We start from the raw sequence: 27,279 nt of genomic DNA on the forward strand, positions 1-27,279 counted from the left end.
CGCTTACTTAGGGCAAGAAGAATGGACCAACCCTCGACACAAGGCACTTTCATCAAGGACAACAAAGGGAACCTACAGAGACCAACCATATGCCAGATACTGATTGTTCTTTCAGATGTTGTGAAATATCCAATCTCCTCCAGCCCTGTATACTGTTCAAAGTAATTTTTCTACGAACAATCCCTTTTTATTAAAACAAAGTGCTTAAATCTGAATGGATGGACTGAACCTAAACCTTTTTTTTGTTGAAAGCACAAATTGAAGAGCAAGACCTGTAAACCAACGAACTTTGTTATTTCCGGTCTGCAGTTGAAGAATAGGTGATCAAATGAAGACCATCAAAATAACCTTTCTTTAACTAGTGTTAAACAAAAAATAGATTTACTAAATATGTTAAGCCATTATTTTAACATGAAAGTAACCTTTTATTTTAAAGGATTTTGAACAGAATTTAGTTCTTTTTAGCTTTATCTCTCAACCATTTGCTAGTTTTCTCTTGTAAACCTGAGTAAAATGAGAGGAATTACAGATGCAAATAATGTGGTATTCTTTTGTAACTTGAGTCTTGAAATGTTCTGTAGTGTTAAGCAAAGTTTACCCTTGCTTGATACTAAATAAACTTTTGGAAAAAAGAATGTGTGAGACAGTAATTGTATGTTTCATTTAAAAAAAAGTTATAAATAGTAGTAACCAGGGAATCTTATTTTAACAATGATCTTCATAAAAGACTCACATAAACACTGGACAACTTTTAAAACTTGGTATAAACTTAAATATACATTCACATGCTCAGTCAATTTAAATGCTTTTTAAAGAACTCAAAGTGAAATGAATATGCTTGAGTGCCTCGCTAAAAGGTTTAAAATGGTTTTAAAATAGTTAATGGATTTTCTGAAAAGATGTGCCTAGTATTCATCTTGTTGAGCATTTCTTCACTAGTGCAACTTTGGAATTTGTATGAGAATTTTGGTGCCTAAATGAACACCTCGCTCCGTGCTGGAAGCATTAACACAAAGCTTTTAAAGACATTCTGACTTGACTTAATGAGGTCGCTTTCATCAGAGGCAGAGGATGTGTAACCCTTAAAACGGCCTTCATATGCAAAGGTAAATAAATCAAATTAGATTTTAATCTCACTTAATTTATCTTTAACATAGCTACTAAACACAGGGTTATTACAAAGTAGATATTTTCATTTTAGAACGTAGTAAGGCTTTAAGACCACTTAAATTTTCATTTTAAAATTTTAACTGTGTTAATCATCTAAAAAGCCTTAGTTAAGTCACTTTAATTGGGTCAAATACTCCCCTACTAAACACCCTGTAAACTCATATAACTAGAAATGTGTACTAACATATGTTTCCAATAAAGTCTAGTAACTAAAGAACATTGCTTTCTCTACCAGTTTTACATAAATAGTTTCTTCTTTACTTAGTAAAGTGTTTGTTTTCCATTGTTGTCACTCTAAGATTTCTAAAATTGTATTATATTTAAAATTGTTTATATAGTAATAATATATTTTCTTTTGGCAGAAAACACTATATATCCTGGGACTATATGAACATCAAACCCGGTGGAGATTTGGAAGGTATATTAACTTATTTCTAAATAAGCTTTCATTGTAGTGCAATCGCCTTTTGATATTCATTGAAAAGTTGTTTGTAGAACACAAATGTGATTTGCTGGTTGCCCCAGCGCATGACAGACAAGAATCAAAACAAGCATGTCATTTAAAGTGGATATGGCGGCTTGGTAATGTGGTGTGGGATCAACAAAGAAACGTTAATGTAATTAGCATGTTGGTGTAGATAGAAAATTCTACCTGATGTGCCTTCAGAAAGCAATACAACCGAAAGTAGTTTAAGTTGTGGGCAAATCTCTATGTGCTGAGATTTCCAGTAGATAGGGGCATCTGCAGAAGAGTTGTTGTTTGTGGAATTTGATAACTGTAAGCAATGTGATGTCAGGTGATCAAAGTTGTATCGTTGGTCTGTACATCTTGATGAAGTTTCAGAAATATGTTGCACCGCAGTCATAGATTGACTTTTTGAGTAAGTAAAAGGATCTTGAGTTGGATGCAGGGCCAACGGAGGAGCCAATTAAGTTGCAGCCGTCCATCTGGAGATTTCAATGTATTAATACATTATGTCACTTTATTGCAAAAGGTCAGTGGTTTGTCAGACAGCGGAAGGCCTATCTTCAGGGAGTTGGCTTACACAAGTATGGAGAGTGCTACCTTTGAGTGCAGAAGCCATATGAAACAAAATTATGTAAATGATGGTATTATTTTATGGTGATAGTTGCAGGCTTATATTACTTTGTTAATCTGGTTTCACAGAGATGTTTTCTTTGCACATGGAACAAACTTGGAGTGACATGAGAATTAAACAATTCAGGATGCCAGATAAGAAAATATAAGCACAACTGAGGTGTGCCAATGACAAAGAATGACAATGTGTCCCCATTAATGGAATTCATCAATACTGAGATTACTCTGAGGTGCTTGGCCCTTAGAGGGGAGGGAAAAGGATGCCAAGGTTGCTGGTCTGACCTACCTTAGCTTGTGTAGTTCTCACTACCATTTGGTTGTCAAAATGTAAAGCGTTTTAAAGACTGTGTAGAACGTTTTTTTCTTAAGTGGTATGCACGGGTTGAGTGCTGTCATCTGAGCTTTTAGTGCAGGAGGGAGTTACAGAGGTGTAATCACCATCTTAAGTCACAGCGTTGAAGCCCAGTGCAATTGTTAACTAAATCGATATTTTTCTTTAAATGGATTTTTTCTGAAGATAATAAGACTGTTGTCTTTCCATTTTTACTATGAAAAGGGCACATTTTTTGTAATGGTTTCCTTTTCAAATATTGCATCTTTGTATTATGGCATTAAAGAATACTCTTTGTAAAAAACGTCACTTATATTTACAATACTAGCCATATATAGATTGTCTATTTAAAAGTAGTCTACTATTGCCTCTGATCACATACTGACAATTTATCAGACACAAATTGGGGCAGTTTGTATTTCGTTTTGCACTGAAAGCACAAATAATATCTTTGCATGCTAATGGAGGCTTTCATTTGCATTCTGATGGGCTTCATGAGATACTACAACATTTAATGGTTTCAGTGGCATGCAAATACCAAAGTATTTTCAAACCAAACAAAAATTGCCTTTTGAGCTAAACGGCTAAATATATCTATAAAGCCTAAACATTCTGGATTGATGGAAGAGCATGGACCCTACTGTATGCTTAGAATATGTTGGAATGGTTAGATAAATAGTTTTAAGTTTGATCTGTATCATCCTCCCGCTACTTCCCATTTATCTATACACACTGTTATGTTGCAGGAAATGTTGAAAGATTTTTTTCAGAAATATGATGTGTTAGGGTCCAGATTTCAAGCTTTCCACTGATGTGCTATTTTGTACCACTGCACAATTTAGCAACGGTTGAGTGAAATTGTCCAATTGCATTTGTACCGCATTGAACAGGGTGCAAATGATATCTACACTGGCTGACCGTACAAAGATGACATTTGGCGTCAGCCTCTCTATGCAATGTTAATGCCAAATTGCTAGTCAGTAGTGCATACTTACTAAGAACTGAAAAACGCGGCTGACATTTCCCACCCAATATTGGCCTCATGGAAGAACGTATTGGAAAATCTCCAATTAACAATGTAGTCCAGTCTACCCCAGCCGGAAACACGTGTGCGACGAATGAGAATGATAGATAAAAACTAACTGCTGGTGGTGTGGTATGGAAAGTTGAAGAGTGAGACACATAGAAAAAGCCATGGAGCCATGCATCCTCTAGAGGGGTGGGAAAAGGTGGGGAAGTGAATATGGATTAAGATATTGTAGAATTGAATGGTTGTCCAATAGACAAATGCCTTCTTAGAGCTTGTAGGTTTTGGGAAGATCCAGTCACATGCTAGGCTTTCCTTTTCGTGATTATGCCTATTCACACCCTATCAGCTTCTCTGCGATTGTCCGCCCATGTTTGGCATATGGGGAGGGAGTCCCTTCTTTGAAAACATGAGCGAGTGTCAGGTTTTCACATTTTGTACCTCACATTCTTAGGAGAATAGGGTATGTCAAATACTATTCCAGTAAAGTTAGAAAGGGGAAGGTGGTTGAAATATTAAACTAGATGCTGTTTTTGAGAATAGAGCATTTCTTTTTAGTTTTTCATTTCCCTTAACTAACTTTCATTTAGAAAGATGAAATGCCCCCAAGCCAAGATGTTGAAACACTTTCACAGCAGTGATTGGTTCAGTTTACAGCATGTAACATTGTGATGTCATTTAGAATGTTAATAACAATTCTCAACTGCCTTTCATTAAAGTATGCATCCGAGTAGGTCATATATTAGTTAGCTCCAGTTAATTTCCACTTTAAGTTACCCTTTTTAAAAGAGTCAAATATCCTTTGAGAGTTCTAAAAGTATAATAGTCAAGTAACAGAAGAAGAAGCGTGCAGTAGAAGAATTCCAGAGTAAATCAGTTTGCTGAGCCAGTGAAGAGCCTTGTTCCTAGAACACTGATAAGCTAAGTGGACTTCTGAATCTTAAGTGAAGACTCTAATTTTTCTGAAATGTTATTCATTTAAAGACTTTAAATAAGCATTTTGTTTTTAGCACTTGAGCTTAATATCATTTTTGAGAAGATCTAGTCAAGGATTCTTTGATGATGATATATTCATATAAAGAAAGTTCAACAATTCATTTTTTTTGTGTATATTAATTTTATCCATACTAATGAGGCGCACGGATCGTTTCGCCGTGTTTTTTAACATTTAACAAAATTCTTTTATATATATGTAACTAACGTATGGTTCGTTTTTGGTTTCGAGCTAGCGCCGCGTACTTCAGTGGATTGAAAGCGCGATTAGAGAAAAGGACCTAACGACGTCGCGCGTGCGTCGCAGCCATTTTGAGTTTTCATTGTTTTCCTCATTTTTTGATACGTAGTAGCAACGGAAGAGAAAGACAATTTAAAGACAGCGTTTTGGGCTCCGTTAACGCAGTGTTTGCAAGCTATTGTTTATTCCTGTTCAATTAAGAGTTCTTTCAAGAGAAGTACAAGTTTAGCAAGAAACATTATTTTCTAATGTACAATTCAGGATTACCAGATACTAAAAAGAGCAAGGGAGCAGAAAGACAAATAGAAGAGATATCACTAGAGGATCTACAGTCAACATACACCTCTTTGAAGTAGCCTATTAGTAAATCAAGCTTAGGCAACAGGTAAAAGTTATTTGAGAAAATATAATAGAGAGTGGTCAGTAGTGATTAGAAGACTGATTCATTTAAAGTTGTATTTTCTTTTAGGATCATCCCATTTGAGCTAAACTTTCCATGAAGACAGTCTGAAGTACCTGCAGTGGGAGTTCTTGTCTTTTGTTGTTTTATCCATTCCCCTTTCCCCTTGGGTTTGCCTGGCCAATAGTTTTAAGAAGCAGGATTGTTGAGCAGGCAGGCTTAGGGGGCTAGGTGGGCCAGCTTCACTCCTGCAGGATCCACTACTTCAGTTCTTCTGACAGAATGAAAGGCCCACGAATTTGATCCTGCCTGAGTGAAGATGGACCCAGAGTCAGGGTTGAGTTTGGTATCTTTGGAAAAGATATTATTAGAATTAAAGACAGAATTAAAAGAGACTAGAAAGGAGACTTTGTCCCTGGGAATTAAGATGGAGGAGTTGAATAGTAAAGTGAGAAAGGGGGATTTAGCAGAAGCTTCAGGTTTTAGCTTTGGACTAGAGAGTGAAGAGAGAGAACCGCCCACTTTGTATCCAGAAGGAATTGAAGTCAAAGGATCTAGAGTAGCTAAAGAAAAAAAAAGTAGGGAAATTGTTTTTTCAGGAGGTACAATAGTATCTACCCCACTAGCTCCCCCAGAACGATTTGGAGGGGATTTCAAAAGATTCAAATCATTCATTATGCAGTGTGAATTACACTATATGTGCAGACCAGAAGCATTTCCCACAGAAATTTCTAGAGTAGCCTTTTTGATTTCTTATCTCACAGGAGAAGCGGCAGCTTGGTCAGTTCCTTTGGTAGAAAGAAGAGCAGCGGAGTTACATGATTGGTTGGAGTTTAAGGTGATCTTTGGAAAGATGTTTGATAGAAGAACACATTCCCAAAGTGTTGATGGAGAGCTTTTAGAATTACGTCTAGGAAATCGGGAATTGGTTTCTTACATCACACATTTTAGAGGATTAGTGTTAGAAAGTGGTTGGCCAGAGGAAAAAAGGGCTTCCATTTTTTATAGAAGTCTTAGGGATGAGTTGAAGGATGCTTTATCAAACATTGTTGAGAGACCTACCTCTAGTGAAGATCTGATTAACTGATATGAGATTGGGAGAGAGAAGATTGGAAAAGCGAAGGAATTTTTCTGAGAATAAGGTTTGGTTCAGAAGTGAACGTCCTAGAACAGAGCAAGCACAAAGGGAGGTTAAGGGTTTTTCACGGAACGAGACAGTAAATTCAGTGAGACCTCCTTTGACTAAGGAGGAAAAAGACAGAAGGAGAAAAGAAAATGTGTGTTTATATTGTGGAGATAGTACCCATTTTGTAGGGAGATGCCCACGTACCCCAAAGAGATTCCAACCATTTCCTGAAAAAGGTCAACAGGTGGCGAATACTGTTCAGACAGCAGTACCATACATCACGATAAACGTATCCTTTACATGGGAAGGTAAGCCAAGATGTGGTGGACCATGTGTTATTGATTCTGGGGCAACAGGACATTTTTTTGATATTGGTCTGGCAGGTAGATTAGGTATTCCTGTAGTTAAAAAGAGAATTCCTGAGGAAGTACGAGCAGTAGATGGATCACCACTTACCTCGGGATTAATAACTCAAGTGACAGCTAAATTGGAAATGAAAATTGGGGAAGAGCATAATGAGGAAATTGAGTTTGAACTAATTGATGCACCACAGTTACAGATTATTTTAGGCATGCCATGGCTCTCTTTACATAATCCACTGATTGATTGGGGAAAACGAACTGTAGAGTTTAAATCAGGTTTTTGTAAAGAACAATGTTTGGTCAGATTAACTGAGGAAGGTCAGGATGAAATTTCTAATTCAATTGGAATGTGCCTAGCAGGCGGGTTGGTGAGGGAACATATAGTGGGGGCAATAGCTGGAGTCTTACCTGAGTGTTATAATGATTTTCAGGATGTCTTTGACAAAAAGGAAGCTAATGAATTACCATCTCATAGAGAATTTGATTGCAAGATTGATCTTGAAATAGGATCACCAATCCCTTGTGGAAGACTTTATGCTCTCACTGAGAAAGAGAACAAGTTCTTAAAAGAATATATAGAGGAAAATCTTGCTAAAGGTTTTATTAGACACTCGCAATCATCCGCCGCCTCACCATTGTTCTTTGTTCCCAAGAAAGACAAAACACTAAGAACTTGCATTGATTACAGAGCCCTGAATAAAATAACTATCAAACATCGCTATCCATTACCTTTAATATCTGTAATGTTGGATAGAATTCAAGGAGCTAATATTTTCACGAAATTGGATCTACGAGGAGCCTATCACTTGGTTCGAGTTTGTGAAGGAGACGAGTGGAAATCTGCGTTCAGAACTCGTTACAGACTTTTTGAGTATCAGGTAATGCCATTTGGTCTGTGTAACGCACCAGCTGCATTTCAGTTTTTCATAAATCAAGTCCTTCGCGAATATTTAGATGTATTTGTAGTTGTGTACATTGACGACATTTTGATTTTTTCTACTAGTTGTGTACATTGACGACATTTTGATTTTTTTCTAAGGAAAAAGAGCAACATGTGGATCATGTAAAGAAGGTTTTAGTGAAATTGCGTGAGAATCACTTATTTGCTAAACTGGAAAAGAGTCAGTTTCACACTAATTGTGTGGAATTTTTGGGTTTTGTATTATCTCCAGAAGGTCTGGAGATGGATTTGAATAAAGTAAAGGCCGTTAAAGATTGGCCGCAACCAAGTTCAGTAAAAGATATTCAATGTTTTATAGGATTTGCAAATTTTTATCGTCGATTTATTCAACACTTTTCACAAATGGTCTCTCCGATTACTAAATTATTGAAAAAAGGAGTGAAATTTGTATGGAGTGAGGAGGCTGAAAACGCTTTTAAATTTCTTAAAGAAAAATGTATTTCTGTACCAATTTTGTTACATCCTGATGTGGATCAACCTTTCTTTGTGGAAGCAGATGCTTCGGATTGTGCCATGGGAGCAGTCTTATCACAACGCCATCCAAGAACTGGACATATTCATCCGGTGGCATTCTTTTCAAAAAAGTTTTCTTCGGCTGAGAAGAACTATACAATTACAGACAGAGAACTTTTGGCCATCAAGTCTGCATTCGAGGAATGGAGGCATTATCTTTTGGGTGGACGTCATAGAGTCACAGTTTTAACTGATCACAGAAATTGGACTTTTCTTCGTTCCGCCAAGACTTTAACACCAAGACAACTTTGTTGGTCACTGTTTTTTGCAGAATTTGTTTTTGTAATTACGTTTAAGCCTGGACGTCTGAATGGAAAGGCAGATGATCTCGATGTTTTACAGGAAGTCTAAAAGCTGATGATTGTGTTCCAGTGTCACTCTTGTCTGAAAAGAATTTTGTGGTGGGTGAAGTACATAAAAAAATAGATTTTCGAGAACAAATTCATCATTTATTATCTAAAGAATAATGTAGAATTGAATGGTTGTCCAATAGACAAATGCCTTCTTAGAGCTTGTAGGTTTTGGGAAGATCCAGTCACATGCTAGGCTTTCCTTTTCGTGATTATGCCTATTCACACCCTATCAGCTTCTCTGCGATTGCCCGCCCATGTTTGGCATATGGGGAGGGAGTCCCTTCTTTGAAAACATGAGCGAGATGCAGTCCGCTTAACTCGCAGGAAACATTGGGGCTCATTACAACTGTGTTGGTCCGGAAATAAGGGTGCTGGTCACACCGTACCTGCACCTTTTCCGGACCTTTTCCGGACCACCACAGTACAACTCTGCCTACAAGGGCCTACACGCTCGCCAGGTCAGAACTGCCGGGCGTAATGGCCCAAGAAAGCAGAGTTGTCTTATGGGACTCCATGGGAATCAACGAAGTCAGGCGCCGGTAAAGTGTTAGGAGAAGCAACGGGAGTGTTACCGCCGGACTCTTAATGAGGCACTTGTGTCCTGCATTATTCGTTACTGTGTGAGCTAGAAGGAATATTTGAATTTCACTTTCCACATAAGCTACTTTTCAACTCGTACAAGATTTGCAATGACAGTTGCTGGGCTTGCTGTATCCATTATGTTCATTGCAACCCTTCAAGGAGGAGGTCTTTTCATCTTCCAACCCGATAGTTAAAAGACATTTGGCAGCCTCACCAAGGTCTACCCACCTATCAAGAAGCCACACCCGGTGTGGGACCTCAATGTAGTTTTGGGCGCCTTGGTGCATAAACCATTTAGCTGATGGCGTCCGCGGACATCAGGCTTGTCACCATTAAGACAGCCCTCATGGTAGGCCTTACATCTGCACGGAGGGTCAGTGAAATACAGGCACTGGTGGCTTTAGAGCCCTAAAATACCTTTCATAAGGACAAGATGGTCCTTAGAACTCATCCTGCATTCTTACCTAAGGTAGTCTCCTCGTTTCACCTCAATGAGGAGATAGTGCCACCTACTTTCTTCGCGGAACGCAAGGACGAGGAACAGAGGGTACTGCACTGTCTAGATATCGGGCGTGCTCTAAAACTACCTGGACAGAACCAAGAGCTTCCGCAAACCGGAGGCTCTCTTTGTCACCTTTGGTGGGTCAAGGCCAGGCTGTCAAGCCTCCAAGGCCTCCATAGCAAGATGGATGGTTGCGGCCATCAAGGAGGCTTATGAGGAGCAGCACAAACCACTCCCGGCAAATATGCATGCCCACGCTGTTGGAGCCAAGTCCACCGCTGTGCCTTTTCAGAGGCATGTTCCGTGGCAGGTCATCAGTAAGGCGGCTACATGGGCCACGCCTCCGCCCTTCTACAAGCATTACTGCTTGGATGCCAGCTCCAGGTTGGACTTGGCATTTGGTCAGGCAGTTTTAAGCAACTTGTTTTCTTAGGATGGTCACCTCTCCACCCTAGGGCTATAATCAGTTGTAATAGCCCATACAGTATGGAGGAAAGGGGACGGGACGTAGGAGTAATTATATCTTACTCCCCATAGTGACTAAGATACTCCTAGTTCTTGGTCCCCATTCTTCCATATGTCCAACCATCCTCCCCCTTAATAAAAGTGGTGTCATTAGGCAATGGTAATATTTTCAATGTGTCAGACGGGACTGAGGAGTGGCGGCGTTGGACGGAGTCAGGGGAGCGCATGCTGCCAGGGCTGCGCGCCTCTTAATTTAAAGGGGAAGAAGATTTTTTCTGGTAAAGGTTCTGTTTCCCTAGCGAGGGACGTCCATACAGTATGCAGGAAAGGGGACTATGGACTAAGAGTACGTTAGTCACTAAGGTGAGTAACTTATAATGTTTTGGGGTTGGGGATAATTGCTCTAAAGGCGCGAAAGTGACAATTTCCCCCTTACCGTAAATCTCTTAGGGAATACCATCAACCAGTCTGACCATGTACCCTGACTAATTCACAGCCAGTGGAAATTAGTGGTAGCACCAGGAGGACAGTGAAGTGGCCCAAATTAATGAACCAAGTTCTGCAGACCCGCATTCACAAATCGATTCTTGGAAACTTCCAAGCAATGTGCCTTGAACCCATGGATGAAGAATCAATTCCTAGTGAATATGAGTCTCTAACTGCCAATCTCATACCTTATCTCTGTCCCCGACAAGGCTGTGAAAAGATACAGGCTGGCATGATAGGGATTGCCACATTGAAAAAGGTAAAATGATAGCTTGTATTGAAAGGTAAAGGGGCTTTACAAGTGTCTTATTCTGGAAATAGTTGGCCGATAGAGCCCTGCAGGGAGAGTGTGCAATGCAGTTTTGAATAAGTGAGAGTGGTTGGTGGTCGCACTTCTCAAGTCTTTATAACACAGCACCGGCACAGAGCAGTACCTATCATGTTGCCTCAGTTCGTGTGGGGGGAACCATTCTTTGAAGTTAGGAAAGGCGGCAGGACCCAACCTCATTCCAAGCAATTTGTTAAAAGAAGATGGTTATATGGTCCCCAGCTCTCTCTAAGGTGTTTGATGCTGTTCTATCCAGCGGTGCTATCCCACCCTCATAGCAACAGGCTGTGATCTTTCCAATTCATAAGAAGGGCGGAAAAGATCAACCAGCAAACTATCGCCCAATCTCACTCTTAGATAATATAGGGAAAGGGTTTGGCAAGGTAATACTCTGGCAACTACAAGGATCGGCAGACAGAGAACAAGTTATCCGTGACATACAGGGTGGATTCAGGGCAAATCGGGGCACCATTGATCAGTGTTTCATGTTCACTTCTGATTCAGAAATATACAATCATGAGAAAAATAAATGTATATGTGACCTTCTTAGATCTTAGAACGGCGTTTGACTCTGTAGATAAACGCTATGGCAAATACTAATGCCCCGTAAAGCACCCCAGAATCTGATTTATATCATCTCCCAGTTGTACTCTGGCAATAAGGCAAGGGTCAGATATGGATTGAGAGGTGATTTATCCTGCCTATTTGATGTAGTGAGAGAGGTCAGACAAGGTTATGCCTTGGCCCCACTATTGTTGAACATATATATTCAGGAAATTATAGATAGGTTGTTTAAGGAATGTCAAGATTGTCCTAAATTGGCCTCTAAGAACTATCCATCATTGTTCTATGCAGATGACACTGTTCTCATTTCCACAACTCCTCAAGGTTTAAAAATAAATCCCTCTCTATTTTCCTGAATAAGTTGAAGAACTGGTCCTTTCACTAAATGTGGATAAATCGAAGGTCATGGTGTTTAAACTCCCACATGCAAAAGGCAAACGTCTAAGCTTAGAAGTCACTGAAGAGATACTGGACCAAGTGAATCACTATGACTACTTAGGTCTCAGATTCCCGGAGAACTGTGGTTTGACATCTCAAATTTTAAAGGCTTCCATTACCTTGGAGAAAATGGGAGGAGCCCTTCTGTCCTTTTATGTAAAACATGGTGGTGGAGCCATCTCCCTTGCACTTGACCTTTTTCCAAAACAGGCACTTCCTGCAGCCCTATATGGTGCCGAACTTCGGGGATATGGGGACATTTCAAGAATCAGAACTTACGAGCAGAGGTTTTTAAAGAAACTACTGATGTTGCTGGTCAGTGCTCCTACAGCCTTGGTTTATCTTGAACTTCATTTGATCATAGCCTAGGCTCAAACAGTCCTGTCTAGTCTTTTTTTGGGAACGGATCTGGAGACAGCGTGATCTGGAGACCCATAGGGCTGCACTGTCATCCTTCTTAGCCCTTAACGGTGGCAAAAGTACTCCATGGGCTCGACATGTTAAGGCCACTTGTCAAGATCTGGACGTATTAGTGCAATGGGAGAATCCTTTGGCACCTGTAATGACCCAGGTAATGGTTATGAAAGCCAGCCTAAGATTAAGGAGTAGTGAGGCTTTGGTAGTGGATGCTGCCAAACTGAAACTGGGCCTGGAGTATCTGGTTTCTCGGTCAACCCCTGGTTTTAAGGAATACCTTGAGATTGTTACCTCTGCATTTGAAAGATCTCTATACATAAGGTTTGTACTGGGCATAATACCTATCGCCACCTTTACCAAAAGCTAGCGTTTGGCTAATACCAGTGAATGGGCACTACGGAGGGCCACTAATGAAACAATCAGCCACTTTTTGAGATTGAGAAGAATGCATTTAATGCAGATCTTGAGAGACATAGGGATTTGCCAGCTAGAACTGGCTGTTAAATATTTAAGAGTATGCACTGATTTATATGTAATTTTTGATGCAGCACATTATATACATAGAGCTTGGTTGCTGAGATGCATGAGTAAGTGATCAATTATGAATAGTTTAGGAATGGCCAATGTGGATGAAGCTGCAAGAGTTCTCTCTTCATTCCACAATGGCCCATTGTATGATTTATGCCCTATCGCATTTCTCAGTTATTCAAAAACTGATATTATATTTCAGATATTTTGAGAGCATGAAATCACTTATGAAATAGCTTAGGAATTACCAATATGGATGAAGATGCGAGAGTTCTCTCTTCATTCCACATTGGTCTGTTTAATGCTTCATGCCCTATCGTATTCTTGTATGCATTTAAACAAGGTAGTATCATATACATGTTTATATTCTTTTTGTATTTGTATTCATAGCACCTTAATCCAAAGCACTTAACATAGCAACAATATAGAAAGCGGTACAACAGTAGACAATGAGAGCTTGACAAATGAAGCCTGAGGTCAACCCTACTGGACCAGATGAGATTTCAACGATTTGCGAAATAAGAAATAAGTAGTGATAGAGCGTAGAGGAAGAGCATTCCAATGCTCAAGGTGAACAAATGTGCGAAAGCTTGACTGGGCACAGGGGGAGAGGGCTGGTACTACAAGACGAAACTGAGAGCAAGAGCGAATACTGAGCGGGGTGAGTATATAATGAGACCAGTGAGGAGAGGTAATCCAGGGTAAGACCATAGAGAGATTTAAAGACGAGGGATAGAAAGTCGAATATGATTTGCGCATGGAAGGGATGACAACCAAGTGTGAGAAGAGCAGAGGATATAGAGTTGCGTAAGGTCAAACAGAAGAGTACACGAATAGAGGCATTGAAAACAGATTTTAAGTGAGCAAAGCGAGAGGTTGGGAGACCGAAAAGTGTAGTGGAACAATGGAAGAGGCGTGAAAAAATTAGTGAATATATTAGTAGCTTAGTTGCATCAAAAGTTAAGAAAAAGTATACTTTTGAAATGTTGAATAGATGATAGCGGCAGGCACGAGAAGAGATTGAAATGTGATATTTAAATGATTGCGCAGAGTTAAAGTAGAGTCCCAGATTTCAGGCAGTATATACAATGGGAAGTTGAGAAGGGGGAAATGAAATAAATGAAGGAGGGATAGAAGGGGAAACAGAGTACTTCAGTTTTTGTAGTGTTAAGTGTGAGGTAGTGGGAGGACATGCATGATTTGATGACCGATAAGCATAAAGACATCTGAGTATGAATGTCAGATGAGAAGGAAGAGAAAGAAAGGAAGAGCTGGGTGTTATCAGCATAGAGGTAGTGGGATATGCCATGAGAAGAAATCACTTTAGCAAGAGTAGAAGTATACAGTGAGAAGAGAAAAGGTCCCAGAACCGATCCTTGTGGGACACCATGGGCAAGAGGATGGGGGTCTGAATTTGTCCCACCCCAAGAAACAGAGAATGTCCATTGGGACAAGTAAGATTTGTGCCAGGATGAACAGAACCGGAAAGACCAAAGGATGAAAGGGAAGCTAGCAATGGTACCTTGAGATTTGATGGTGTTATTGGTGAATGTGATTCTTTTCTTTTGTAGGTTTGAATTTTTATGGCTTGACAGCTGAAATAAAGATGTATGATGATGATGACTTCTATAAGGTCAAAACATGCATGCCACAACCCTCCGTGGTGTTCCCAAAATCAACAAAAGAGATTTGTCCACCCTCAACAATGCCAAAACCAGTGTTTAATACAGAGTGCTGCTTGGGAAACTTTTTAGATGATATCACTTACAGACCTCCGCAACCTTGTTTTGCAAATTTGCACTGTCGCATGGTGTGTTCAAAGAAAACGGAGACTTTGAGTTCCCCTACTCCGTTAGTCGAAAATGAAAGAAGATACTTTGAGCACACCTTATTACTGCACCAAAAAGATGATGCTTGAGCCAAACGTTCTTAGTGATTAAAGTTGTGTTGAGTTTTATTGGTGCCCCTTTTGCGCATTTAGAACCCTCCAGTACTTTCACAAGTACCGCGCGCGCTATTTTCGAATCTGCTCCCATTTGGGAGTTATAAACACATTAGGCATGGACGCATGCCAAGTACTCATGTCATTAATGAAACATTATTTCGAGTGAATGTGAACCGACTTTGAACATGGCAAATTGTTTGCCTTTTATAGGAGAAAAAAATACCAGAATATTTATACAATTCCGTACAATTTGGCAGATTAAATATCAGTATGCTATGATTACATGGTCTCTTGAGGACTTAACCTTTCCTCTCCAACAACCACCCACCCCTTTCTCTTCCTTCCTCGTTTTCCTACCACCTGGACTTATCATTACAGTTGGGATTGACCCCAGCAATATCCAACTATTCTGTCACCATCGCAACATTTGAGAATGAAACTACAGGGTAAGACACTTTTCATTACAAATGGATTAAAATCAATATGGTCCAAAAAAATATTTGAAACCAATTTAACGTTTCTATGTCACCCTGTTCTTTCTACGTAATTATCCTTCCCTGAACCCCCACCCTAACTTTCTGTCTTACCATTACACACATACCCTCACATTGCGAATGACATAATGAACACAATGTATACAATTGAATATATATTTTCTTCTTGGATTACATACATGACGTATACAATGGGTTTTGCCTACTGTCGTGGTATTTTTCGTATGATTTGGCTTTGTATGTTATTTGACTATGATGTTGTTTTTATTCGTCTAATTGAATGTGCACCCATACTTGTTTTCTGTTTATTACAACTTATAAATATGATATGGTTTTTTAAAACAATATGTCATGTACAAAACGAACAAGCCCTGGTTTGAGAAAGGCAGTGTGCCGAAACACGTGTTCACAAAAGGGCCACCAATAAAACTCAACACAATTTTAATCACTAAGAACGTTTGGCTCAAGCATCATATTTTTGGCACAGTAATAAGGTGTGCTCAAAGCATCTCCTTTCAGTGTTAATACACTGTGTAAAGACTGGAGGGGGGTGTCTGTACTTCTGCTCTCTATTTGGTACAGGAGAGGCGCAGAGGACCCCAGCCAAGATTCTCTATTATTGGTAACGTAATCGAGCAATCAAGGCCTAGCTTCTTAGGAAGGTGATGCGGGCTGGTTCTTAAGTCCAGTGTAGTCCACAAGAACCCACAAAGGAATGTCCACACACTGTATCGGTTAAAACAGTCTTTATATAATAAATATTCAAGGTTATATACATTATCACGATAACTCACTTTGTGCTCAGAAAATAAACAATGGTAAATATATACAGTTCTACAGTGGTACCACAATTATTATCAGATCTCATCAAAGTGCATCAACTATACTGTCAAAATGTCACACAGATCAATAAAGAGGAAACCAGCAGTAGAGAGAGGAAGGAAAGCAAGATGGCTGAACAATTGGCAGAATACTGGTCACTACCGTTAAACACAGCTCTGTGTGGAGATCCCCCACCTGGGCAACCTGTACAATAAAGATACAAGCCCAGTTCATATATTGTTCACACTAGACTTCCCAATAGTTCTGCAACCCCAAAGTACCTGGCGTTGTAGCGTTCCTCGTCGGGGAATCGACAGCCCTTCTTGAGTGCCCTCCCTTTAAGGCAAGAGTCACGGGTCGTTGAACGTCTGACGGAGAACAAGGTGAGCTACGATGGTGAAGTGGCAGCTTCGTTCCTTTCGGTGCTCGTTGACAGGGAAGCGCAAACGTCCTGCATGGAAGACGCATGCGGGGCACCTCGGTGGCGATAGTTCTGGGCCACAAAGATTTTGAAGAACTGTGACCCAGCAAGGGCATCGAGTCGTCGGCGTCTCTGTGGTCTTTGGGTGGCGGGAACCCCACCGGTGGATGCTCCTCGGAGCGTCGACGGTCTGGCCTTTTTCAGCGGGAGGAAGCGGTGGCGATGCGGACGAGACCGCCCTTGGATCAAATGAAGTTCTTAGGCAAATGGGAGCACAGAGGCTACGGTCGGCGACGGCGACAGTGGCGGACAACAGTCCGGGCGCTTCTCCTTGGGATTCTACAGCAGTCCCCGTCTCGGGTCGGCAGCCTGTCGAAGGTCTGTCTACCAGGGAGCTTTGGCAAAGATCAGCTGGTTCACAATGGTCCCTCATAGCTTGGGAAGAGGGCGCCTTACCAGGTCCTCTCTGGGTCAGTTCTTGGAGAGACAGCAGCTTTCAGATTGTGAAGGAGAGAAACAGCAATTCTTCTCTTCCAGCAGGGCTTCAAGGTCAAGCTTCACTCCAGTTACTCATCGTAGTGGACTTCAGCTTATGAACACGAATTCTAGAAGTGAGAGGCCCACGGATATACTAATTAATCTCCCATTCATTCTGCTGGGTCACACTCAGGCAACCAATCGGTCAGAAGGGCATTCATGCAGGCAGGCAGCCAATCAGGTGCATAGTGCATTCAGGCCATTCACTCCTCTCCAGACGCTCACAACAAGTTATGTGTATTGGGACAAGTACCCAGTCATTCAACACTCCACACTGCATTCATACCAGTTTCGGGCAGGGCTGTCTCAGTCATTGTGTCAACCACCAGATACTAGAAACCCACAACACAGAATGCGTATTTGTCACACACTCCATTCACCCAGGTCCCACCCACAGGGTGTACCCACAACATACAGTCACTGGGAAGGCTCCAACAGTCTGGCCTGGACTTCACAAAAACACCATATATGGAACTTCCACCCAGCAGCCAGTCAGGGGGAAGGGACAGAGTCAGAGCTTCCCAGGACTTTCTGAAAACAAGGTAATAGGTAATAGAAAGCAAGAGGCCACAGGGGCCATCTGGTTTCCTATCAGGAATCAACTGAATCCAATGGCAGGGCCTGGGAATCCCAAAATGGAGGATACTCGGGGCACCTGTCAAATTCAGCATAGAGCTGCCACCAGCCCATGCCCTGCTCTGTGGGCCACACACAGGTGCCCAAAAACATACACTAGGGGCACAGGGTCGTATCCCCACCCATGGGTGCCATAAGGGTATCCCATGGGTCTGTACACCAAACCAAAAGAGAGCTGCACTCCTGCGCGGCAAACATGACAGAACACACGATAGAAAGCAGTAAAGGACAAGGATATGGAGGCCATGTCCCTCCGATGCATTTCCAGCATCAACAGTGTTGCTACATTAGTATACATTCTTAGAGTATGACTTAATTAGTCTGATCAGCACTCACCATTAAGTATCAATCTCAGCCACATTAGATTCTGCTTTATATGAATTATTGCTTGCACTTGGAGAAATATGTTATGCTATCAGTGGGGCACACTTAGTCCTACAGAAATCCCTTTTCACAACAGGAGATATTTTTTAGAGGCTATTAGTAATAGAGACTCACTACTATATGACGCTTTTAATTTGGACGGAGGTTGTGGTCGCAGTCTTTAGGCTGACTGTTGCATTTATCTGTAAAGTAAGTGGTACATAAAATAGTTATTGGGGTGGGAGCAACTTAATTTGTTCTAAATGCTAAACATGGGCAGTGATAAACTTTGCAAAGAAAGTGTATGGCCCCGTCAGATGGATTCTGCGAAGTCTGGTGAGGTTTTGTGGATGGGTGGCAAAGACATAGGGGGTGGGGGCCCCAAAATATGTGGTTTTTACCATAGATGCAATGGAAAAAAAATGTTGCTCCCGCACACAGCCCAAACCACTGGACGGATTTTCACCAAATTTGCAGCAGGAGCGGCGGCTTGGTCCCAGAAGCATGCTTTTGTAAATTTGGTGTAAATCCTTCTAGTAGTTTTTTTCTAAAACAGCCAAAAAAGTAGGTAAAAGAAAATTGGTGATATCTGGGTTCGGTCCGCGGACTCATTTCCCTGTTCGGTACGTGGATGGGCCTCCTATTGGCCCAGAGGGCGATGCAATGTCCGTGAACATCGTACGTGCACGCTGTTTGGCTGGTGAAAAGTGTGAGGTGCGTCATAGTTTTGGAAACGCCCGCCATGTTGGATTCATGGACATCGCCCGCTGTCCATGAGCATCGAAGTTAAAACATATTAAAAAACACAACTTTGCACTTGTCAAACTAATGAAACAATCTCTGGAGAGGTGAGGGGTCATCAGTAAGGGATATGGGATATGGCCATAGGAAGCCAAACAACGCGTGGTTTTCCAGCTTCAAAGACCACAAACAGCTTGGGTACCATCCCTGTAATGTTCGTGGGCATCCATACATATTTTTTCATTAGAGGGTTGGTGAAAAACAGTTTTTGGATGCTGTATGACTTTGGCGCCACTCAATGAAACTCAATGAAATTTTGAGTTATTATTCTAGACGTGACCTTGAATGGTTCTATTGATTGGTGCTGTTTTGCCATTAGGGAAGAAAATTAGTGGGGGGGTCCCAAAATATTTGAAAGGCTTATAAAAGCATGTGGTGCTGTTTCATGAATCTGCACAAAAGGTTGCATAAGGATTTGAATGTTTTTGCAAAGTATGTAAAGTTTGGTGGGATTTTGTGACGAGGGGCAGAATTAGAGGGGGGGTTAACATTTTTAAACGGGTTATAACTTTGTTGCCGTTTGACATATGTGCACAAACGATTTTAGAAAGATTATAGACCCAACCTTGAATTTTTCTGCCAAGTCTGAATGGATTTTGTCAACTGGGAACTAATTCATGTGACTATTTATGCATGTACATTTTGACATTTTTCAAAAAATAAAACATGGATGGATTTGCAGGAAAGTGTCAGATTTTTTGAAAAGTGTCCTAATGTAGGTACAAAAAATAGTGATATACTGTTGGTGACTGGCAGTGCCACATTTTCTGAGTCCTGGCCTGTGGCCATGGGCAGTGGCCAGATTGTCTGAGTCATGGACAATGGCCATGATCCGGATAATCTGGCTACGGGCCATGACCACGATAGACTGGCAATGGGGTGAAAGTGGGCATGGCCATCAGGGACTGGCTATGTGGTGAAGTTTTTGAAAATCGGGATAGCTTTGCATGGGACATTAAATGCTGCCAGTGGCAAAAATTCTGTCTCTGGCTACATTACGAAGTACTGCACAGGATTGCATCAACAGATCACTGGGACTATCACTGCATAGACTCAGAGACAATGCTAATCAGCAGATAATTACCTAGCACACCGAACCAGGTGCCCATGTGGTCACCAAGCCACCACTTCAAATCATTACCCACCCTTATTTTCGACCATAGTGGGACAAGATATAGGGATTGGATGCTGGACCCATTTCCTCAACCTCGCAGCAATGACTAGGCCACAATCCCTATGCCTTGAGAAAGAATCTAGAGAGTCGAATTATGTGTCGGCTGAGTTCTAACAATAAATATAGCATCAAAAATGGTTGAAGAGTGCTTCATTATGACAACAGTTACTTATTGAATAACCCAGTGCTGAGGTGAACAAGGCTCACTCTCCTATTCTAAACCACCTGAAAAAGGAAGGGCAGCCTCACAAAAGAACCCATCAGCAGCAGGGTAATCTGTTTAAAGTACTAGATGAAGCACAGTGGTCTACCCATTGTACCACCCTGCAATTACTTGATAATCATGTACTTTGATTTGATTATTGGAGCTTGCCGCATGGCCGAAACCTAGGTTTGAATGGGAAGAAATATTTTGCTTGCGGCTATAGCCTGAAGTTCTGTACTGAATGATAACAAACTTGCGCGAGGAGCATCAATAGGGACCTGAAAGCAAGGTTTTGAAGATCTGTATTGTTTTCTTTTTCAAAAGTGTCCAAATGTAAGCCTAAAAAAATAGTGATATAAGTTTGGTGCATGGACAATGGGCCTGGCTGTCGGCAAGGACGAATGCCTACTGATTTACTTATTGGGGCATGCGGCATGGCCGGAGCTGTTGGTTTAAATGGGGAAAAAAATCAACTTGCGGCTGCAGCCCAGAGTGCTGAACGGGACTGCAGCAAAGTTGTGCGAGGAGCATCAGCAATGACCTGTAAGGATGCTTTTGGAAATCTATCTTGTGTTTTACATTTTTTGAAAGGTAAGTACTAAAAATAGTGATATACCTTCTCCAGCATTGGTTGTAACTTCTCTGTCCCAGTAGTTAGCTAGTGGCTGTAGGTGAAAGGGTTGGCTGCAGTTCATTCAAATGCAATAGTTTTGAGTCAAAAGGACCGAAAAAAAAGGTTGAATGGTTATTTTTTTGGGGTGGAGTCCCCCACAAACCCCCGTTTTTGGTGTAAAAACCACTTTTATTTCCTATACGGAAGCCAAAAAATAAAAATACATTTAAAAAAAGGCATTCAACCTTTTTTTCGGTCCTTTTGTTTAAAAACTATTGTAATTCGAAACAATGTATTCAACCCTTTGACTGGACACCGTTAGCTAGTGGCCTGCTGTCTTGGGAACCTTTGGCACTTCCACCTGGGCTCCCATGAGCACTTGTCCTTCCGTGCTGCCCCTTTTATTTATGCACTTCTAGCACTGCAGAATTGCGCATGTGTAATTATAGATGCACAAGATTTGTAGAACATTGTTTAGTGGAAGTTGGTGGGTGCACCTTTAGTATGTTAATAGGCAATATGTAGAGTTTTTTAAGTGATTGGTGGATATATATGGTGTAAAGCAGCTAATGGGAGTGTTACAAACATAACAGTAAAAAGAGTAGGTCTGTTTTGTGTGATGGTGTTCATGTGCAATCCGGGTGTTCTAATAAGGCATTTGTGATGTCATATTTCATGTCCTGGGTTTTACTCTTAGCAGTGCATGGTGGTGGCACAAGTTATGGTTGCTTATTACTGAGGTCTTTTACTTTTAACCATAACGTCCCTTTAGCAATGTTTTTTCTGTGAATTTCCGAAGTTTTTATTAGTTCAACCAAACCATAATGTCCATTTAACAAAGTTTTTTTCAGTGTATTTCATGGGATTTTACGAGTGCACACTAATTTCCTACAACTTATCCCAATATAGCAACATTTTTGTCTAATTTACAAAGTTTCACCTTAAAACTCTGCCATTCCCCACCTTCTAGCATCATTTTTAACCCTTCTATACACATTTTGCAACTTTTTTCACAGTTTTTGTCTTCGCCAACATTCATGAACGGCTGACGTCATCATGGACTTTTCGGACAGGGTCATGTTACAACATGCTCTTGCGCGGCATGTTGACGTGACCGCGAACCGGTCCGTGCTTCGCGAACAGTACAGAACTGCATTTTCTGTTGGTCTAAGAACTTTCAAGCTCAAAATGTACCCTTGCACAGCTCCTACACCTATTCATACTCATTATTTATTAACAATCTAGCACAGAACACATATTTGGAATAATATTACAAAACTGCAATTTATCTTAAAAATGGCATCAGCTATTGCTATCCCTCTTCCACAAGAGCCACCACCAGCTGGAGGACCTAAACAACAAAAAAAGTGCAGTACTTCCAAAGGCATTGAAGAGGACCAAGAAGATGAGGTACAGGAAGTGCCTATCTCTAGCACCCAGAGAGAATCATGGGTGTGGCAGTTCTTTTCGACTGTTGGGAATGTGCCAAAGACTAAAGCTACCAAAGAGAAATGCCCTGAGTGCAATGCTGTATTCAGTCACGGACTACCTGGAAAGTACTCCTACCGATCCACCTCCATTTGCCGCCACGCCAAATCCAACCACCGCAATGCTCTCGGAAAGGTTCTTCCTTTCTTAGCAAGTTGTAGGCTGTCTTCCTCCACCTCATCTTCCTCAACCAATACTATAACCACCCAGCCTACTTCTGTGGGACTCAAAATCCAACCAGCTACCTTGCGAGCGATAAAAGCAGCTGTTGATCCATATCTTTCGAAAACAACAGTACATGGGTATGCTGCAACACACCACTCTGCAGGGGGGAGCAATTTCGAAGTGCTTTTGAAGCTGTACTCAAGGAGCATGAGAAACACTGCCCCCTACATTGGAGGTTACACACGTGCAACATCTTCCCCTGTCCACCTGCCCCTCCATACTTGTTGATCTCTTGTGCAAAAAAAACACCTTTCACAGTTATAAAATGGAACTAAAAGAAATAATCTTATAGACTTTATCTACTATTTCTCAATTAGCATTCTGTGTTATGCTAATTGAAATAATGTGGCGTTTATCCCCCGTTCCAGAACGCTCCGGCCGCCCAAGTTATTGGCCCAAGTGAAGCAAGGGAGGAAGACGAGGGCTCAAGGCTGCTAACTTCCGGTCCAGCCCCTGCAACCACGGATGAAGGCCATTAGCACCCCGGATTACCAAAGCAGTAAACCGGGATGCTTAAAAAAAGCATTTCCTTTCTAAAGAGGGACACGGGCTGCATCCCGCTGTATGAATGAAAATCCTTTTCCAAGATGGCCACCATGGAAAGGGGAGGCAGAACTCCATACAAAGCCCCTCTTCCCTTTCCATGGCAGCCTGCGGGAAGCAAAGAGAAGGACTGAATGCAGCAGCAGCACCCGCCAACATCCTAAATAAAGTAAGTACGGAGGTGTGGGGTGAAAATAAAAATGAAACGGACAGTGGGGGGAAGACTGCGGCAGGGAGAGACAGCTGTCAGGCAGCTTGGAACACGTGCTTGTGCCGGTGGTTCAAGCCCATGTTCCTAGCTACTTGATTGGCTGGTTCCCCCATCCAGGTTGCTAATGGACAATTGTATACTAGAGAAAAATAAAAAAAGGACAAACAATTTTCCTTCACAAATTCTTTCCTCTAGCATACAATAAGGACCATAATCGATGGACCTGTATAACTATCTACAGTCTTCACAGTCCCCTTTCCAGGCTGTGGATCATTAAAAGACCCGAATTGCACGTGCACACCATCACACAGGGTATCCCTTGTACCCTTTTTGATTTTATATTCGTAAAACTACCCCAATACCTGCTTTCAGACAGTCAGACATTCATCCACCAATCACTTCCAAATACTGTAATTAAAACACTATGACCATATTAAGCTTCCACACACCAACTGTTATGGTTAAGTTGCGCTACTAAAAACCTATCAAATTCAGTGAAAAAACTTTGTTAAAGGGACGGTATGGTTCAAAGTAAAACCGAAAAAAAACCTGAAATTCGGCAGTTATGGTAAGATAAGCAACCATAACTCGCGCCACTGTGCACTGCTAACACTAACACCCAGGACATCAAAGATGACATCACTGATGACATCACATGTGCATTTACTTTTCATGAAAACTCTGTAGGAGGGATTCTTATAATGTTGACCAAAAAGTGTCAAGGATCATTTGAATAAATATCATGAGCTAATTAGTGCATTAAGCAATGCATTGATATAAATAGCATTCTATTATGAAGTTCTATCCAGTATACTAAGCAACCCATGCAGAAACTTAGGCAGTGTGTGCATATACATAATGAAGGTGCAATATTCATAATCTTGCCATGTAGAATAATAAAATGATAACTGCTTTCTTATTAGAGTTTTGCGCACTGTGAAACATGGAATAAGTAGCTAATAAAACCCACTTAATACATAATTGCACTTAATACAGACAAAACACAAAGAGACAACACCACATACAAATATGAGTATATACAAATATGAGTATATACAGGGACAGAGAAGTAAGCAAAAAAGCAGAAGTAGTAGCAGAAAGAGTTCACAACCTAACTGATTATCGTTATGCAGAGAAATGATTGCTCTGTTTCAAAGCTGCTACTTACTGTATGTATGCGTATCAAATGATGTCAGTGAACCCTAAGGAAAGGAGTGAGTACAATGTATACAAATATGAGCATATACAGGGAAGGTATAGTAATAAAACTAAAACTATGAGAAAGTGCTGATAACTAATGATTATCTTCATGCACAGAAAGGATTGCTCTCTTTCAAGCTTGTGTCTTCCGCTATATATATGCTTCATATGATATGACTTGACCCTAAATCTACAAATATAGTACCTTTTCAATTTTTACTTCCTGATCTTTACTGAAGAAAACTATGTGGCTTAGATATGTCAGTAAAGGAAAAAAAGGGAGAGCCAGCCATGTGATGTCATCAGTGATGTCATCAATGACATTTGTGATGTCATCTTTGATGTCCTGGGTGTTAGTGTTAGCAGTGCACGGTGGCGCGAGTTATGGTTGCTTATCTTACCATAGCTGCCGAATTTCAGGGTTTTTTCGGTTTTACTTTGAACCATAACGTCCCTTTAACAACGTTTTTTTACTGAATTTCATATGTTTTTAGTAGCACAACTTAACCATAATATCCCTGACTTTATATACATGTAACATAGAACATACTGAACCACTAGCTAGTGATTTCGATGTCCGCGGACTACCGCCATGTCCGCCGACATATCGAAAATCTGAGCGTGGTGAATGTAAATTTAAATAGTGTGCCCCATTTCCCCTTTGAGGTTGGCTCTGAAAAGAGCTGTTTTTTTGGGGGGGTTTTGCAGATGCTTGACAGACACCTGTTATTTTGTATTTTTCTTTTCTTACTTTACTCCTAAAATCTTCACATAACCTTCTCTAAAGCAACCCTTACATTCCAAAACAGAATGGCATTTCCCATAAAAGATAAGGAAATCCCATCTTCTTTAAAATAAACAGCATTACTGGAATCAATATTCTCATTATTACAGAAGAACATACCAGCTCTAAGCATGAAGGCACAAATGCCTTGGTTGATTACACACCTGGCGTTGTTTTGCTGAGGAAAGAAAACTGAACTATTGTCCCATATTGCCCTAGGTACTAATCCAGAAAAAATTACTTTGGCATTTGGAAGGATGTTCATTACTGCTTGAACCAAGTGTTCCAAATCTGCCAACAAAGTAGGGGCACTGACATAGCCAAAATGGAAAGCACCATAGTGCAAAACTACCACATGGGGACTGTTGATCCTGCCCATATCTTCACAAACTTGTACAATTCCCTGTACATTGCTATCAGGCACAGTGCTCCACACCACCTCCACTCCTTTAACATCAAAATTCTTTGCAACATGCCTGCATTGAGCATACTGTTGTAAACCATGTACAAACATATCTCCAAGCACCAACACCCTGACTTTCTCCACTTCTGCCATCTTCACTACACAGTCTCTTTGAACACAAATCCACAACCTCAACATCTGATTGGCTGATCCCTACAGTCTTCTTTCCATGCTGGATTTGCTGGAAAACCCCAGATGTAGCACGCCCTGTCCGCAGACTGCATGACTCTTAGACATCCCTTCTACCATTTCCACTTCATTCTCTGTGCCATTCCCTCATTGGATACAGCTAAGCAGGCACACAATACGGAGAACGTCCTCAGAACACCCCCATTTTGTATATTTTCAAACATTTCAGGACACCGCGAGTGTTCTTAGAACACTTTCAGCTTCACAACGAACAATATAGACAACGTCTTCAGGACACCCCCTGCGAACATTCCAGGACCCCACGAGTCTTCTTAGAACACTTTCAACTTGACACCGAATCCATTCTGTTTATTTACGAACATTTCAGAACAGTCGTGTTGTCCACAGAAAAATCGAACACAACAAAAGTGTCTAGCACATAAAAAAAACAGAACATTGAACCTATCTCATACTCCCTCACCCTCCCCAAACACTCTTAAACACCAACACACTCCACTAAATACAATTTTTAATCCAAGTTTCACCGCGCTGTCCCCGTTCGTCCGCGAATGCAAGATGGCGGGCGCCACAGAAAATCTGACGCGCTTCACGCACCACGCCGTCCAATCAGCGAACACGTTGCATGTCCGCGGACATCACGCAAGCCGCTCGGCCAATCAAGGCACTGTCCGCGGAGCGAACCGGGAAGTCCGTCCGCGGAGCGAGCAGGGATATCACTAATTTTTTTGCCTTACATTTTGGTCATTTTAAAAAAAAACTACTGGACGGATTTACACCAAGCCCCCGCTCCTGCCGCAAATTTGGTGTAAATCCGTCCAGCGGTTTGGGCTGTAGGCATGCACAAAGTTTTTTCCCATTATCTCTATGGGAAAAAAACAAAAGTTTTGGGACCCCTTGTACTTGTTGACCTCTTGTGCAAAAAAAACACCTTTCACAGTTATAAAATGGAACTAAAAGAAATAATCTTATAGACTTTATCTACTATTTCTCAATTAGCATTCTGTGTTATGCTAATTGAAATAATGTGGCGTCTATCCCCCGTTCCAGAACGCTCCGGCCGCCCAAGTTAGACCCCCCCCCTGCAAATAAATTCAGAGTGGGCCATATACTTTTTTTGCAACGTTTGGTGAGGATTCGTCCAGAGGGAGCGAAGTTATAAGCCACCCAAAAAATGCTCTTCCTATGGAAACACCAACTTAACCATAACTACATGGACGCTACCGTGTCCATATAATATGCATGCATATGGTCATCAATGTGTATGTTAATATTAATATCTTGTATTTTCCTATTCCAATGTTATATCTAGCCTACGAGA

General features: G+C 41.1%; 1 protein-coding gene across 4 annotated transcripts in view; it reads left to right on the top strand.

Annotated features, from left to right (window-relative positions):
- The window catches only part of KHDRBS3 (KH RNA binding domain containing, signal transduction associated 3), a 515,298-nt gene that overhangs the window by 422,076 nt on the left and 65,943 nt on the right, over positions 1-27,279 (top strand). For 2 of the 4 annotated variants that reach the window (XR_011278673.1, XR_011278672.1), the window contains 2 exons: positions 12-161; positions 1,533-1,588. Coding sequence is in view for 2 of the 4 variants with exons in the window: in XM_069621670.1 (XP_069477771.1) it covers positions 12-103 (92 nt within the window). In the remaining 2 variants the exon portion in view is untranslated. Of the gene's footprint in view, positions 1-11; positions 636-1,532; positions 1,589-27,279 lie in introns of those variants that run through there. The other 2 variants (XM_069621670.1, XM_069621671.1) reach the window with 1 other exon arrangement.

The sequence above is a fragment of the Ambystoma mexicanum genome, chromosome 5q, assembly GCF_040938575.1.
Source record: "Ambystoma mexicanum isolate Mex_15411 chromosome 5q, UKY_AmexF1_1, whole genome shotgun sequence".
In the NCBI taxonomy this organism is placed as follows: Eukaryota; Metazoa; Chordata; class Amphibia; order Caudata; family Ambystomatidae; genus Ambystoma; species Ambystoma mexicanum.